Source organism: Dipodomys ordii, unplaced genomic scaffold (assembly GCF_000151885.1).
Source record: "Dipodomys ordii isolate 6190 unplaced genomic scaffold, Dord_2.0 Scaffold9, whole genome shotgun sequence".
Lineage (NCBI taxonomy): Eukaryota > Metazoa > Chordata > Mammalia > Rodentia > Heteromyidae > Dipodomys > Dipodomys ordii.
In genome coordinates this window covers 10,873,871-10,888,827 of record NW_012267225.1, presented here as the reverse complement: position 1 = coordinate 10,888,827, position 14,957 = coordinate 10,873,871, and the positions used below count along the sequence as shown (strand labels likewise).

Sequence of the window (14,957 nt, the reverse complement as noted above, 5' to 3'; positions counted from 1 at the left end):
AAGGAACTAATATAATTTCTGTGGGGTTTAGAAGAATCTTATTTTGTTGTAAGCATGCATTAGTGGGTCAGATGATAGCTGTTTGGGTTATTTTCTTTCACATGAAGAAAATGTCTACCACCCTCTCCACTATAAATATGAAAAATCTGGCAGTAGTCCAGCCTTAATCCCCTTCAGCAAACTTAGAACTGGATCTGAGCTGGTAATTGGCAAGATCATATTATTTGATATTGCAGACTTTTTGAACATATTTATTCTGTTTGATTCCCAATGTCTGCCATAGAGCAGGCAATGGACAAGTAATTAATTTGCTAAATTCACTGCTGAGAAAAGTGAATGACTCAGATTTTCCTACAAATGTGCTAGGTCAGGTGGAAGGAGGCCTTTACCACTGAGAACACATCAGACGATCACACTGTTGAAATGAAATGATGTTTAACCTACATTACTATTCTATATCAAGGATAAACATAGATGGTAAACATAAAGCAACTGGCACAAGGATCAATGTTAGTTCTAGGAGAGAATGAGGGCCTGTGAGGGGTAGGTTTCAAAGCCCATTCGTATAGGACCACATGCCATTTCCTCACATCGTTATTTAGTGAGGCCAGGCAAAGACAGCAGCAGAGGTCACCAGGCACATAAGGCAAAATAACTGCAATGGGGCCATCTGACCCTAAAGCCCAAGCTTCTACTGCATTCACCTTCAAAAAACAATCTGGGTATTAACTGCCTGAAAGACAGAGCCAATCCCTTATTTAACTTCTAACTTCTAACTTTGGCATTGAAGAATTGACCACCCTATTATATCCCAGGTGCACAAGGGCATCAGGCAAAACCCCAGGTATGCAGAGATGTGCTTGAAGCCAGCAAGGTAATCCAACCTAAGCAAGGCTGTAAACATTCCATTGTGGGCCTAACCAAAGTCCCCACCTCTCCCTCCCTTCCAGCCTTTTCTTTAACCTCTATGTCCTAGCTGAGACCTGATAAAAGCCCAACTTCCATTCCTGTGGGATGGTGGTTTGCTCCTAGCTGTGCCTCAATAAACAGTTCTTGGCTGTGGAGATAAGAGTCCAGCCTGTTCCTTTCTCCTCCAGTTCCTAACAGACATTATGCAAGCCATTTGACCTTCCTGCATTTGTTTCTTAATGCATACAAAAAAGAGAATCATAAATGACACCTCAGGCTCCTCCTATTTTCATATACCTTTCTAATTTTAAGAGGATTAAATATAGAGAAACAATTTATTTTCAAGTAGTCATTGATGACTAAATCCCTTCAAATGGGATCTAAGACAAATGCTCAGTTGGCTTTATAGATAATGGCATCGAGCACAGACAGTAACAAAATAACTGGAAGCTAGGTTAAATTATAGTGATTTTCACAAATATTAATTTCCTTTAGATATTTAAAATAAAAATAACTCTCATTCCCGGTTATTTTAAGAAATAAAGGACCAATGCCAGGTATTAACTACCAGTCCCCTCAATCCCCTTCAATATTAAAAAAAAAATTGTCCTTTGGGTAATACCAATTTTAACTATTTGTCTTATATATTCCCAAGCTGAAACAATGGAAATCTAGGACTTAAAATTTTTATCTCTAAAAAAATTACACCATCTTTCTGAAACATACAATAAGAGAAAGTCACATCTGTTGAGAAAAGAGAATACAAGAATAGAATGAATACAATAAAAATAGAAGAAAGACAGGAGAAGGAAAGAGAGGGGAGAGGAAGGCAGAGGGTTAGAAAAAAATGCCTGTATAAATTTTTTTCAAGTATTTTTAATCGATAGGTGGATGAATCTCTACATATACAGCCCATGGACAGGGAGGGACTACTGAATATCTTTAACAAGAACCAACAACAGGAGAGCCTGAAAAACAGTGACATTAAAGAAGAGGCCTAAAAAGGAATATTTGGAGGAGAGTTAAGAGCCAGAGTTCAGCAACAGAAAAATAGAGTCACTGAGGAAGAATTAGGTAAGCAAAGCAGTCAAGTAAGACATGACTCTGAGAATGTCCCAGTGTGCTACACAGGTACCAACGTCAACAAAATACAGTGTTTTTAAGATGACACCTAGTGAGGAAAGTTGACAAAAAATTTTAAAGAAAACTTACTAAGCATGTATAGTACTGCCACATATAATGGAAGGAACAATATGAACAAGAGAGATCCTACGAATTCTCATCTTCTCATCTTGATTAAAAGATGAGATGGTAAAATATAGTGTTGTGATGCCACAGACTGGACTACAGGGCTGACTACACAGCTGCAAGGGAAAATTTTAGGCTCATAATTTGGGTTGAGGTTCATTCATGACAGCAAGATGTTTTATGCTTATATCAATATTTACTGTTACATGATTTACACATGCTCTCCCAGTGATTCAAGGAGAAGATTTTCCTAAAGTAATGTAAGCACAACACCAGCAAAATTATGTCTTAGGACTTATGGGAAGTTGAACCAAGCTCCTCTGTCTTCATATAATTCTTTAGTTAAATCCTAGCAGTACAAAAGTCTTCTCTGTAGTATTACAAAGAAAGTGCATCACTCATGATAAGGTTTTTGTTGTTGTTGTTTCTAAAATCTAATTGTTTTATAAGCATACTTTGTCGTAAGAAATACCAGCAATGCATGAAAATGATACCATAAAGAATATAGAATATTAAAGTCTATTATTGTGTATGGCAGCTGTTTTCTTAAGTCATTTTCATTCACATAAATTCATATGTAGATGCAAATGTGACACAAAGATACTTCAGTGGGATTCCAATTTCATGTCTTTTACAGGGCAACAGAGAATAAAATCAGTGCTTTCATCAAAATATTTTCAGGCTGGTGCCAGTTTTCTTTGCTACTGTTTGGGGAACAATTGGGAACAAGAGGAATCAGAAACAAGCAGAAAGCTGATCTTCCATTCATTTCAGATGTTGTCCTCCATAACAATCAGTGTTTTTATGAGAGGGAAAACTTAGAAAAGGTGTTACAAATCTTACTTTGTTCTTAAAGTGACTATGATGATATATTGTCCAGTGTAAGATGAGAGAAGGTTTGACCTCTGTTTTAGTCATCTCTGTGACTACAAGATCTAACACATTTCCTGACAGGTAATAGATGATCACTAAACATGCATAGGGAAATACTGTCCTCTGGAATGTCCTCTTAAGCAAAATTTAATATGGAAAAATATGTGTTGTAAACTTACTGTTGAGAATTTTTCACATAATACTTTGAAGGACTTACATTAAAAAGATTAATCAATAATTTGAAAAAAATAATGAAAACTGTTATTCAAGAATATCAGTTCAAGGTTAGAGGAGCAGCTCAGTGACAGAGTGCTCATATGGCATGTGTAAAGACCTGGAATCCATATTCCATAATAATACAAAACAACAACAACAACAATAATAACACCTGCCAGGCACTGGTAACTCACACCTATAATCTAGCTACTCAGGATGATGAGATCTGAGGACTGAAGGTCAAAGCCAGCCAAGGCAGGAGAGTCCATGAGACTCATATCTCCAAATAACCAGAAAAAAAAAAAAAAAAACAGAAGTGAAGATGTGACTCAAGTGTAAGAGTGCTAGCCTTGAGGAAAAAGAAAAGAAAAGAAAAGTTCAGGGACAGAGTCCAGGCGCTAAAGTCAAGCCCTAGGACCAGCACAAAAACCAAACAACAACACACACAAAAAATAAAGAATTCCAGTCCAGAAGTCTACACTGGGGACAGAGTGGGGTCATATTTATCTAGTATAAATTAATATTCTATCTTACTTTTTTCTGGTATTATTAGAGAAATAATTTTTAATTTACATTTGATAAGTAAAAAATAAATCAATGACAATAAATAATAAATCAATAACACAAATAAACGAATATTCCTTTCAAAAGTGGTTCTCTCTACTTGACTATACCCACTGAGCTCAATGAACATTTGCTTTGAAAAATATCGTTATAACATAAGCTTATTGCTTTCTGTATTATCTAAGTGGTCACTGTAAGGTCTGCCCTGGGAAGGTGAGGCAGGCGCCTCCCTCCTCTTGGCTAAGTCTCCACCTAGTACCTGTCACCTAGGTAACTGGCACACTTGGAGGTCAAGACCTGAGCCACAGCCCTCCCCCCCCCCACACCAATGCTTCCAGGGGAGGGTCCCAGGTCCTGAGGTCACATCCCTATCCAGTGTGGCCATACCTTTCCTCACTTGGCCTCACCTTCTCCCCTTGGCTTCCCTATTTAATCCCAGGTTGGACCTCAGCCTGCCCCTTCTTTCAGCCATGTGGTCTCCACCTTGTGTGGCAGAGACAAGGTGGTGAAAGCTGTGGTGTTCTCTTTACTAGCTACCTACTTAAAGCTAGCTATTTAAATATCTAACAGTTACCACTTTGCTTTATATGCATTAATTAAGTAAAGCCCCCCCCCTTTGTTTTTGCTGGACCTGGGGCTTGAACTTGGGGCCTACATGCTGTCTCTGAGCTTCTTTGTGCCTAAGGCTAGTGCTTTACCACTTAAGCCACAGTGTTACTTCCAGCTTTTTCTGAGTAGCTGATTGAACATAAGAGTCTCATTGACTTTCCTGCCAAGGCTGGCTTCAAACCATGATCCTCAGATCTTAGCCTCCTGAGTAGCTAGGATTAAAGGTGAGAGCTACCAGCACCTGACTCAAGCAGAGCCTTGTAAGAACAATTTAAAAAATTCAGATATAATTTTCAGTCTGTACTATTTGCTAGTAATTTTGACTTAGTTAACTGTAAAATTCACCACTCCAGTGTCAATTTCCTGAAATATATAATTTATTTTTCATTTTTAAAGGCTCTGCTCGATGAGAAAGTACATTTTCACTTATTGGAAAGATGAACACATACTTTGCATTGTCTATCTTTCCTAATTTCACATGGTGGACACTTGTTTTTGCAGTGCTTTGGATAGAACTCAGGACCTCATACACACTAGGCAAGTCCTTTACCACTTTGGAGTACACATTTAGAACCAACTATACCAGAATAACAGTACAGCTCTCTGACTGAAAAAGGGCACTTGGTAGGGGGGACAGGAAGGAGGAGACAGCTCATAGAAGAAGAGAAAGAAGAAGCTCAAGGGGAAGGAAGAGCCTAGCACTAACCACCTTACTGGAAATAACACTGAACAAAGTCAGGCTGCTCCTCATTAAGAACACTGGTAAGGGCATCCCACTGAGACAAACAAGGAAATAAGCAGCCACTTCTGGCCCCCAGCATATCCCTGTTGGGCTCTGCTGACTGGAGGGAAAACTACAGGCTTGGAGGAGGAAGGGGTGTGTTTGTATTCCTGCAGAGGACTCAGATATAGGTAGCTCTGAAAAACTATCTATCTGTGCATTGGCAATAGGAATAGTTACATGCACTTGTGAAAACATTTTGACTATACTATTAAGAAAAATCACAGTCTATTCACAAACCAATAGAAGAGGGCAAAAGGAATGTGGTCTTCAGAGGTAATGTCTCAGAAACTGCCATTCTTTGTCCAGTATTAGGTTAGGAAGGATGTATACAGTAATGTTGTCAGATACTATAGTACTTCTAATTTTCTCCTTTTTTACCTCACTACACTTGCTTATTCGCCTCGCCACAATGAGCTGGATCATGCCACGTTTGTTTCCCTCTGTGGACATGGATCTCCTGAGGGTCTCCATGGCATCCTGGTTGGTCTTGCCCAACAGGGATTCTCCATTCACAGCTATCAGCTGATCATTCACCCGCAGTCTTCCATCCTGGGAAGAAAGCAGGTAAAAGACATGCTGTTAAATAGTCTGCTGCAGGAGAAATTACTTTCCCTTTAGTTTAAAACATTAAAACAAAGGGAAAAAAGGAGATGGGGGGGAGCGTTGAATCCTAATGGATTATGCTCAATTGAACAGTAGCATAATGAAGTCTATGCAGACATTGTAACCTGCTCTATTTTAATCATTTACACATTTGTAAATTGAGTCATTATCATAATCTGTTACACAAAATAATTACTTTCTTGCTTCCAGAAACACCCACAGTGGTTATTTACAACACAAGTCATGCACAGGCTCAAGGCCATTAGACATCTATAGAAAAATGCCCCCTTCAATAGAGGAAACCTCTAGACTGAGAAACAGAATGGGAGCTCCACACTAGGGGAAGGTAAAAGGAACAGACTAGCCTTTACTTAGGGGCCCCAATAAGTTTTTGCACAGAATATCTCCATTTGACAGGGAATGTCTACAGAGATAAACAGGGAAGAGCTGTGATTGCTCCTAGCTGCTTGTCAGGAATGGAGGATTGTGACCAAAGCAGACAGAACATGTCCCTTAATTGGACACACTTCTGACATAGGAACTGGGTAGAAATTAGATGGTTTTGAGAGTGGGCATATGCATGGTAAAGTTGGCCTGTGCTTACTTTGGATGCTGCTCCTCCGTTAATAATAGACTTGACAAAGATTCCCAAATCTGCGTGGTTTTCTTTGGATCGGTTGCCTTTGACACTGACACCCAGACCAGCAGATCCTGAATCATTAAGCGGAACTTCAAATGTCAGAAACTCTCTGGTGCCATCAGGTGTGAGAACAATATCCTCCTCTTCTGCTTTCTAATAGGGAACAAAATTGAGCATTGAGTTTTATTCTGGTGTCTCTTCCTCACATTGTTCTTTTAAAGATTTTAATCGTCCCAAGCATAATATTTCCTCCAAAACTCCCGGAGAGCCTGTCTGTACCGCTTCAGATAACTCCTGAAACAACTGCCAATATCTTCATGCCACATTTACTTCAACACTAAAAGAAACCTATATCAGAATCTGAGAAAAGGGGGTGGATATAGAGGGAAGACTAAAGATACTCAGATCTCTAGACTTTCAGATTTGTGCATTTGCTTATTAGGTTTTATCTTTAATTTTTGTATTTTTAAACCACAAAGGGAAATGTAACTAAAATCAAAACAAATATAATATACTGAACTGTTAGTTCAGTATGCACTAATGTACTTTTTTTTCACAAGAAGTAACAAGTTCTGATGATCCAAGGTCAACATAAAAATGTATAAAGATTTGAAAACTCTGAAAATAAAGTTTTAAAAGATGGGAGTCAAAGTAGAAATACAACTGAGCTTGGAACATTTTTCCCACTGTATTTTATCACACGCAATATAGCTGATGAATAATGTCCATCCTGCTTAATTAAATAGCTATATATCAAGTGTTAACTTCCCAACAATAGACATTGAGTAAGAACGAAAAATTTTAAAATACACCACATTTAAGTTATACAAATAGTTATAAAGTTTAAGTTATAACCCCAGGAAATACAAGAAGATGACATATTCTGTCTTTAAGAAATGTTCCACCTTAGAAGGGGGAAGCAGGTGCCTTCTGAGCCCTACCTCATCAATCCCACAAATGCCATGGGGCCACCTATCATTCCCAAGGATTTTCATGGGTTCTCTTCAAGTTGAAAGACCAGAGCTCCTTTTAAGTGCAATGTTTATAATTGGATTATAAAATTATAATTGGATACAATTTATAAGTGATTACAAATAAATAATATGTATTTATAATCACAGAAAGGAGGTATGACGGACTCTTGAGTCAAACCACTTCTCACAAGTTCTCCTCTTCTAATTTCCCCAAGTTTTAAGTGTTTCTTTAGTCCCAACTTTGCTACTCAAAGTAGAGTTAACTAGTTATTATTAAACAATAAGTCATACCATGGTATGTAGTTAGGATGGCATATACTATATTCAAACACATATAAGTTGGTTAGTGTTGACAATGGAAAGTAGATCAATTTTAATTTTGTTCTTTGCACATTATTGAATTTTTTTTATTTCTAAGAAGCCATGACAAAATAATTTTAAAGGACATGTAAGAATTTCACAAATAATTTCAGATGTGTCAATTATAGCATTAAAAATTAAATAATTGTTCAAGTCCAATATCCATCTGTTTTTAGATTATAATACAAATCATAAACTATGTTAAAATCTTCAAATCCATAATAAAGTGACTTTTCTAATTTATTAACATTCAGTCTTAACACCTTCCTTCTGTCCTTCCTTCTTAACAGTTGCACTCTTTCCCTGTATTTCTTCCCTCCCTCTTCTTTCTTTTTCTCTTTCTTTCTTCTCTCTTTTCCTCTTTCCCTGCCCCCTCCCCTCTTTCTTTGCTAGGGAAGTGATCAAATCCAGGGCCTCATGTGTATTAAGTAATAAGCATTCTATCTCTGATCTATAAGCCCTAGCTCCACAATTGAAAGGTTTTTGCTTTTGTTTTTTTGCTGATATCTAATAGATGGCCTGATAACTATTAAATATGAAAAAATATTTCAATACAAACAAAATCACTACTGTTTTTAAGACATAAAATATATGTAATAAGACGTCGGTCGGGGGGGGGGGGGGGAGGGGGTGGGGGGGAGGGGGGAAGGAGAAGGATTGGGATGGGGGGGAGGGGGGAGGCTGGGAAGGGATGGGAAGGGTAAACAAAGGAGGAGGCTGCAATGCTTGGTAAGAAATGTACGCATTATCCTGCCCATGCAATTGTAACCCCTCTGTACAGTTTGTTCACAAATAAAATAAAATTAAATTAAAAAAAAAAGTTCAGTAGGTGAAAAAAACCTTTGATGAGTCACTACATATATATATATATATATAGAACATATATATATATGTTCAATATATATTGAACATGTATATAACTGTATATATAGTTATATATTGAACATTCATTGGTGCAACAGAAAATATGAATGTGTTTATCCTGTAGAAAACTAAAGCTAAATCCCCGTATATCACCCTGCACCAGAATCAACTCAATGGATCAAAGATCTCAAAGTCAAAGCAGACACCCTGAAAACATTACAGGAAGGGATAGAGAAACTCTAGAGAAACTCAGAGGATGAAATTTTCTTAATAGAGACCCAGAAACACAACAAATCAAAGAAAGGTTGGACAAATGGGATTTCATGAAACTGCAGAGCTTCTGCATGGCAAAGGACATAGCTAGCAAGATCAATAGAAAGTCCATGGATTGGGAGAATATCTTCACTAGCCATAAAACGGACAAAGGTCTCATATCTAAAATATACCTGGAAGTCAAAAAATTAAATCCCCCAACAACAAATCTTCAAAGAAACAACTGCCCAATAAATAAGTGGGCTAAAGATGTAAAGAGAGACTTCTCTGAAGAGGAAATAAGAATGGCCAATAAACACATGAAGAAATGCTCAACTTCCCTAACCATAAAAGAAATGCAAATCAAAACAACATTGAGATACCTCCTCACCCCAGTTAGAATGGCTATAATCAAGAACTCTAATAACAACAGATGCTGGAGGGGATGTTGGTGCAAATATAATCTTGTTAAACCACTTTGGAAAGCAGGATGGAGGTTCCTCAAATGCTTGATAAGAAATGTACTCATTACCTTGCTCAGGTAATTGTAACCTCTCTGTACAGTATTTTCACAATAAAAACTTATTAAAAAATATGTAATAAGGAAACTAAAGAGCAGTTGAAAAACCACAGGGCTGCTCATCATAAAAACTTCCCAAAGGAAAAATGTCTGCTCATTATAAAATCTTATATTTAAACTATTACCGGAGAAAAACTATAATGCAAACAAAACCAATGTACCACAGAATAAGAAAAATAAAATATTCATATCAAAATGTTGATACTATATTGTACATTTATTATACCAAACAATCTATATTCAGGTATTACTCAGGTCTGTACAAATAATTTTTGTTTTAACCATATGATTTAAAACAACTTAGTAGCACTATAGAGAATTCTTTTTTTTTGGTTGGTCATGGGGCTTGAACTCTAGGCCTGGGCGTTGTCCCAGCGCCACTTCTGGCTTTTTCTGCTTAGGTGGTGCTGAGGAATTGAACCCAGGGCCTCATGCATGCGAGGCCAGAACCCTTCCACTGAGCCACCTTCCCAGCCAACTTAGTAGCACTAAACAATGACTGAGTAAATGAATAGCACCACCACAATGTAAAATCTCTTAGAAAAAGCAAGAATGTTAGGGCTAGGGCTTTAGCTGAGTGATGGAGCATTGACCTAGCACATATAAGGTCCTGGGTTCCAATACTCAACATCATAGAAAATCAAAAAGTGAAAAATAAAAAGTAACAAAGAAATTTACCAGGGGCAGGGAAGGTGGCTCAGTAGTAGAGCACTTGCCTTGCATACATGAGGCCCTGGGTTCGATTCCTCAGCACCACATAAGCAAAAAGAAAAAAAGCCGGAAGTGGTGCTGTGGCTCAAGTGGTAGAGGGCTAGCCTTGAGGTGAAGAGCTGAGGGACAGTGCCCAGGCCCAGAGTTCAGGCCCCACGACCGGACCCCCGCCCCCAAAAAAGAAATTTACCAAATAGGTAATAACATCAAAACATACCACTGTTCCTGTGATTTAAAATGAAGAAGTAAATAAAAGATAATTTTATGTTGCTAATCAGTGCATTTAATACAGTAAAAGCTGCATTTAAAAAGACATGGAATAAAAAATAGTCCTTACGTGAATGTTGATCATGATCATCACCTTAAATCTAGGAGGTTCTTAACTGTCACTTACTGATTTTCATCTTCAGTATTGGCCTTTTTATGTTTACTGATGGTTCACACCTTCCATAACGTTTTATAAAGGCTTAAAATTCTCACTTTCCCTACTTGAAAAATCAAGACAAACTGACTGCATACTTGAAGAAAAAGTTGGAATCATTTCTTGGCTGCCAACCACACTCTGAATGGAACAATTTAATTTATTATGAAAACTGCAGGATGGGAGAAATAATCTTATTTTTCAGCTCTCTTATCAAATCTTAAGTCATTATTATCATTAAAACCATTAAAGTGAAGTATTTCACTATTAATCCACTTGGCTCTTGACATAAGATTAAAATTAGTGCCAGCTTTTAGAACTTAATTCTTTGGCTGCAAAAATGTTAAAAAATTTGCTTGTCAGAAACAATTTGAAATGCAAAATTATTGAGAACATCCATGAAGTCATACTTGTGTGTTCATCTCTACCTTCTGACATAAACTAAAAGCTATTTTCTATACACTAATTACTCCATCCAAATTCTATACCTTATCAACCATTTCTTGAGTAAAGCTTTATAAACATAATGTCTGTCTCAAAGTTTGGTGTATCTATTTGGTTCAAAACAGAGTACTAAATGATGACTGTGTGGTAAATAGCTCCTCCCACACCCCAGTGTAAAATCTGTTATAAAGGCAGACATGGAATTAAGGTGTATTCTCTAATTTGACAAAGTCATTTGAACAAGGCTATATGTCAAGCACATGCTCATGTGTTTACATGTACATATAGTTTGAGCGATGCTTTCCATTTATTTGACTTTACAGTTCTTGCTTTGCCTACCTTTCCATTAATATTTTTTTCTTTTATTATACTGGACCTTGAATTTAGGGTGTTGCACTTGCTATGCAGATAATCATCCACCACTTGAATCATACTACCAGCCCCTCCAATGGCCCTTTTGTCTTTTAATGCTCAGAAGACAAAGGGTAGTTCAAATAAACTTATTAGAAATAGGACTCTAAGTGGGTATTATGAAAGTTATTAGGCTTCTCACTATCCTCAGAAAAGCAGAAAAGATACACAGCCATAACTAAATTGAGAAAAAAACTTTATTCTTAGTGGTTCCTAACATGTCCTGGATTTCCTTCTTCCCTCAACAATGATGTCAACAGCTAGAGGCTCCATCTCTAAATCTACAGCAAACTGTAGTAGTTTCCTCTTCCAATAAAAGAGAAAATGATAACAGCAGTAAAATAATTAACTGAAGAGTAATTTGAACCTCAATAAAGATTTTTTAAGTCTTTAGAAAATATTATGAAAAAAGCAAAAGAAAGACAGCTTTATATGCATATGATGATAAAATTATATAAGAAAGTATACTGATTTGGGGCTCTGCAAAGAAATAAATGATTCAGTAAACAATCTATCACTCTACTAAAATTCACTGATTCCTCACATAAGGTCTATCCTCCAGTGAGTTAATATCTTTAACGCACGAAAGTGTGATGTGTGATAAATTAATAATTAAAAGATGAGAGCTCTCATACTAAGTGGGAAGCAGATGTGAAAAAGTCATTCGTTATAGAAAGAGGAGTAGACTACGGTGGCTTATGTCTGTAATCCTTGCTAGTTAGGAGGCTGAGATCCAAAGATACCAGTTCAAAGCCAGCTCAGATAAGCAAGCCTGTGAAACTCTTATCAAATTAACCACCAGAAAACTGAAATCAAGCTGTGGTTCCAAGTGGTAGAGTGCTAGCCTTGAGCAAAAAGTTCAGGGAGAGAACCCAGGCTCTAAGTTCAAGCCCTACAACCAACAAAGAAGGAAGGAAGGAAGGAAGGAAGGAAGGAAGGAAGGAAGGAAGGAAGGAAGGAAGGAAGGAAGGAAGGAAGGAAGGAAGGAAGGAAGAAAGAAAGAAAGGAAGGGAAGGAGGGAGGGAAGGAGGGAAGGATGGAGGGAGATGGAAGGAAGGAAGGAGAGGGAGGGAGAGAAAGGAAAGAAAGAGGGAAGGAGGGAAGGATGGAGGGAGGGAGGGAGGAAGGAAGAAGGAGAGAGAGAGGGAAGGAGAGAGAGAGGGAAGGAGAGAGAGAGAGAGAGGGAAGGAGAGAGAGAGGGAAGGAGGGAGGGAGGGAGGAACATACAGCTTATTAGTTCTCTTTTTCTACAAAACTGTAATATTCTTGAGTCTTGAGTGTTAAGTCCAACCTGAAAAACATTATGCTTTCCAACAACAGAAAACTGCTCAGTAGACACGAACAGGGCTCTGTTTGCACTGGCTATCTAATCTAAAGATTCTATTTTTCACTATCATAAATTTATGAAATGCTAGGAAGATGTAAGATGAGCTTATATCTCAATCAAAAGTTCTACTAGCCATTACCCTATCTAACTTTAATGTCTTATTTTAATTCTCAGTCTAAATCAGTTGTAGATTATCATAATCAATGGAAGAAAAAATGAATTATGCTTTCACTTTAGAGACCTTATGTTAAAGGTACTTATAATCACATGAAAGTTTAAATAGAGAGTTTCAACGATAATGCAAGACAAATGAATTCTTTAAGTACAAGTTACAGAAACTACCACAATGAAGAATCAGAGAAGGAAGGGGAGAACTCTATGGTATTAGAACTGTCTTGTGAAACAGGTAGGGCTTTGAAGTTACCTGTCCAAATGGACAGTGCGAGGGAGAGCGATCCAGTTATGGATAAAGCACCCACACACAGTCAGACACAGTCAGAGAAAGGAAAGACAAAAGCTGACCTAGAACCAGTAAAGAGAATCACTGACATTAAGCACCTATTCTAGTAGAATCTGCATGTATAATCCATTATTAATATAAATAAATGAAATGGCTCTTATCACATCAACTGGTAGGATGCCATCTGAGCATAGAATTCTTTTTCATTTATTTATTTTCATAAAATCCAATTATACTTTATCAATATCCAACATGACAGTCATATTGCATTACCCTAACACACACACACACACACACACACACACACACACACACACACACACACAGAAATATATCTTCTTTTTTTGTTTTTTCAATTTCATGTACTAAACTTTTCCACTACAACCAACAGTAAGAGCTAAATTCTGCCCTGCAGATTTTGTTGTAAGAGAACCTGAAGCCAATAATCCTCACTCCCAAATTTGGAGCACACTAAATTTAATTATTTTGCTTGTCCTTTAAATAGGATATTACCAACTAAGTCATGAGTATGATAAAATGAAATAACCCACATGAAGAGCTTAGCATAGAAACAGATGAATAAATGTCAGCTCTGATAGAATTGCAGTGCTCTATGCAATGTTAAACATTAAAAGAAAAAAAACGTGTTTTTGAAGCCTGTATAAATCACATACAGCTCTTAACAATCTTAATGTACTTCCTTTGGGGATGGGGGAGGCATCTCGACAGCAACCTTCCAACCATTAAGGTGGATAAATGATGATTTATTCTAAAATCAACCTGGAGGAAGTTCACAAAGAAAATTGGAGATTGGACTTGTATCACTGGTACATTTTCTCTCTTTCTAGGCATAAGGAAGTAATAAGAAAAAAGTAATCTAGGCTTTCATAGATCTACAACTTAAAACCAAAGAAAATCACTAAGAAACAATAATAAAAAACATCACAACTTAAGTCATGGTTTTTTTTTTTTTAGTTCCACCAAAGGAGGAGGCAACAATGCTTGATAAGAAATGTACTCATTACCTTGCTCATGTAACTGTAACCCCTCTGTACAGTATTTTCACAATAAAAAAACTTATTAAAAAAAAAGAATTGGTACACAGTGGCCACTCCACCTTACAGCACTACTATCAAACTGGCTAGGAGGAGGGGAAGAAGGCTCTGAAGAGTGGGTGTGTTGTTGTTTTTGCATGTTTAATGCAGAAGTTCCTCTTAATCCTTAAGAAATAAAGACCTTTGAATATACACACAATCTCTGAATTGTCTCTACTAAATTTTGGCAGGGACATTGGGCACCCATGGAATTACAACTTTCTGGGATTATGGTGTTGATTCCTAGCTGTGCTCTGAACTTTATTTTGCTAACTGTAACTGAGTAACTGTAAATCACTATTGTATTAATGAAGCACTGGAATGTCTAATTCTAACTCATTATTAATTATGTTTGCAAATTGTCTTTTAAATAAATTGGTGTGTGATCAGCTATTGAAATTGTTAAATTGTACGGATATTATTCATGCCCACTTTATAAAAACCAAAAAGTTTGATCTTTGTCTGATAAATTGCTAAGTAATGTCAATAAATCAAGAATGAGTACTATAAGGCAAATTCAATCTTGCTTCAGACAATTGTCACTACAGCTACTAATTCAAATCCAGTATTCTTAATAAAGTGTTGCATACTCTGATAGGTTTTTTTTTCAGAA

General features: G+C 37.0%; 1 protein-coding gene across 12 annotated transcripts in view; it reads right to left on the bottom strand.

Annotated features, from left to right (window-relative positions):
* Nucleotides 1-14,957, bottom strand: part of Pard3 (par-3 family cell polarity regulator) — a 533,206-nt gene that overhangs the window by 241,570 nt on the left and 276,679 nt on the right. For all 12 annotated transcript variants that reach the window (XM_013009335.1, XM_013009334.1, XM_013009336.1 and 9 more), the window contains exons 12-13: nucleotides 6,411-6,599; nucleotides 5,582-5,752 (exon numbers count right to left, since the gene is read on the bottom strand). In XM_013009335.1, coding sequence (XP_012864789.1) covers nucleotides 5,582-5,752; nucleotides 6,411-6,599 — 360 coding nt within the window. The remainder of the gene's footprint in view (nucleotides 1-5,581; nucleotides 5,753-6,410; nucleotides 6,600-14,957) is intronic.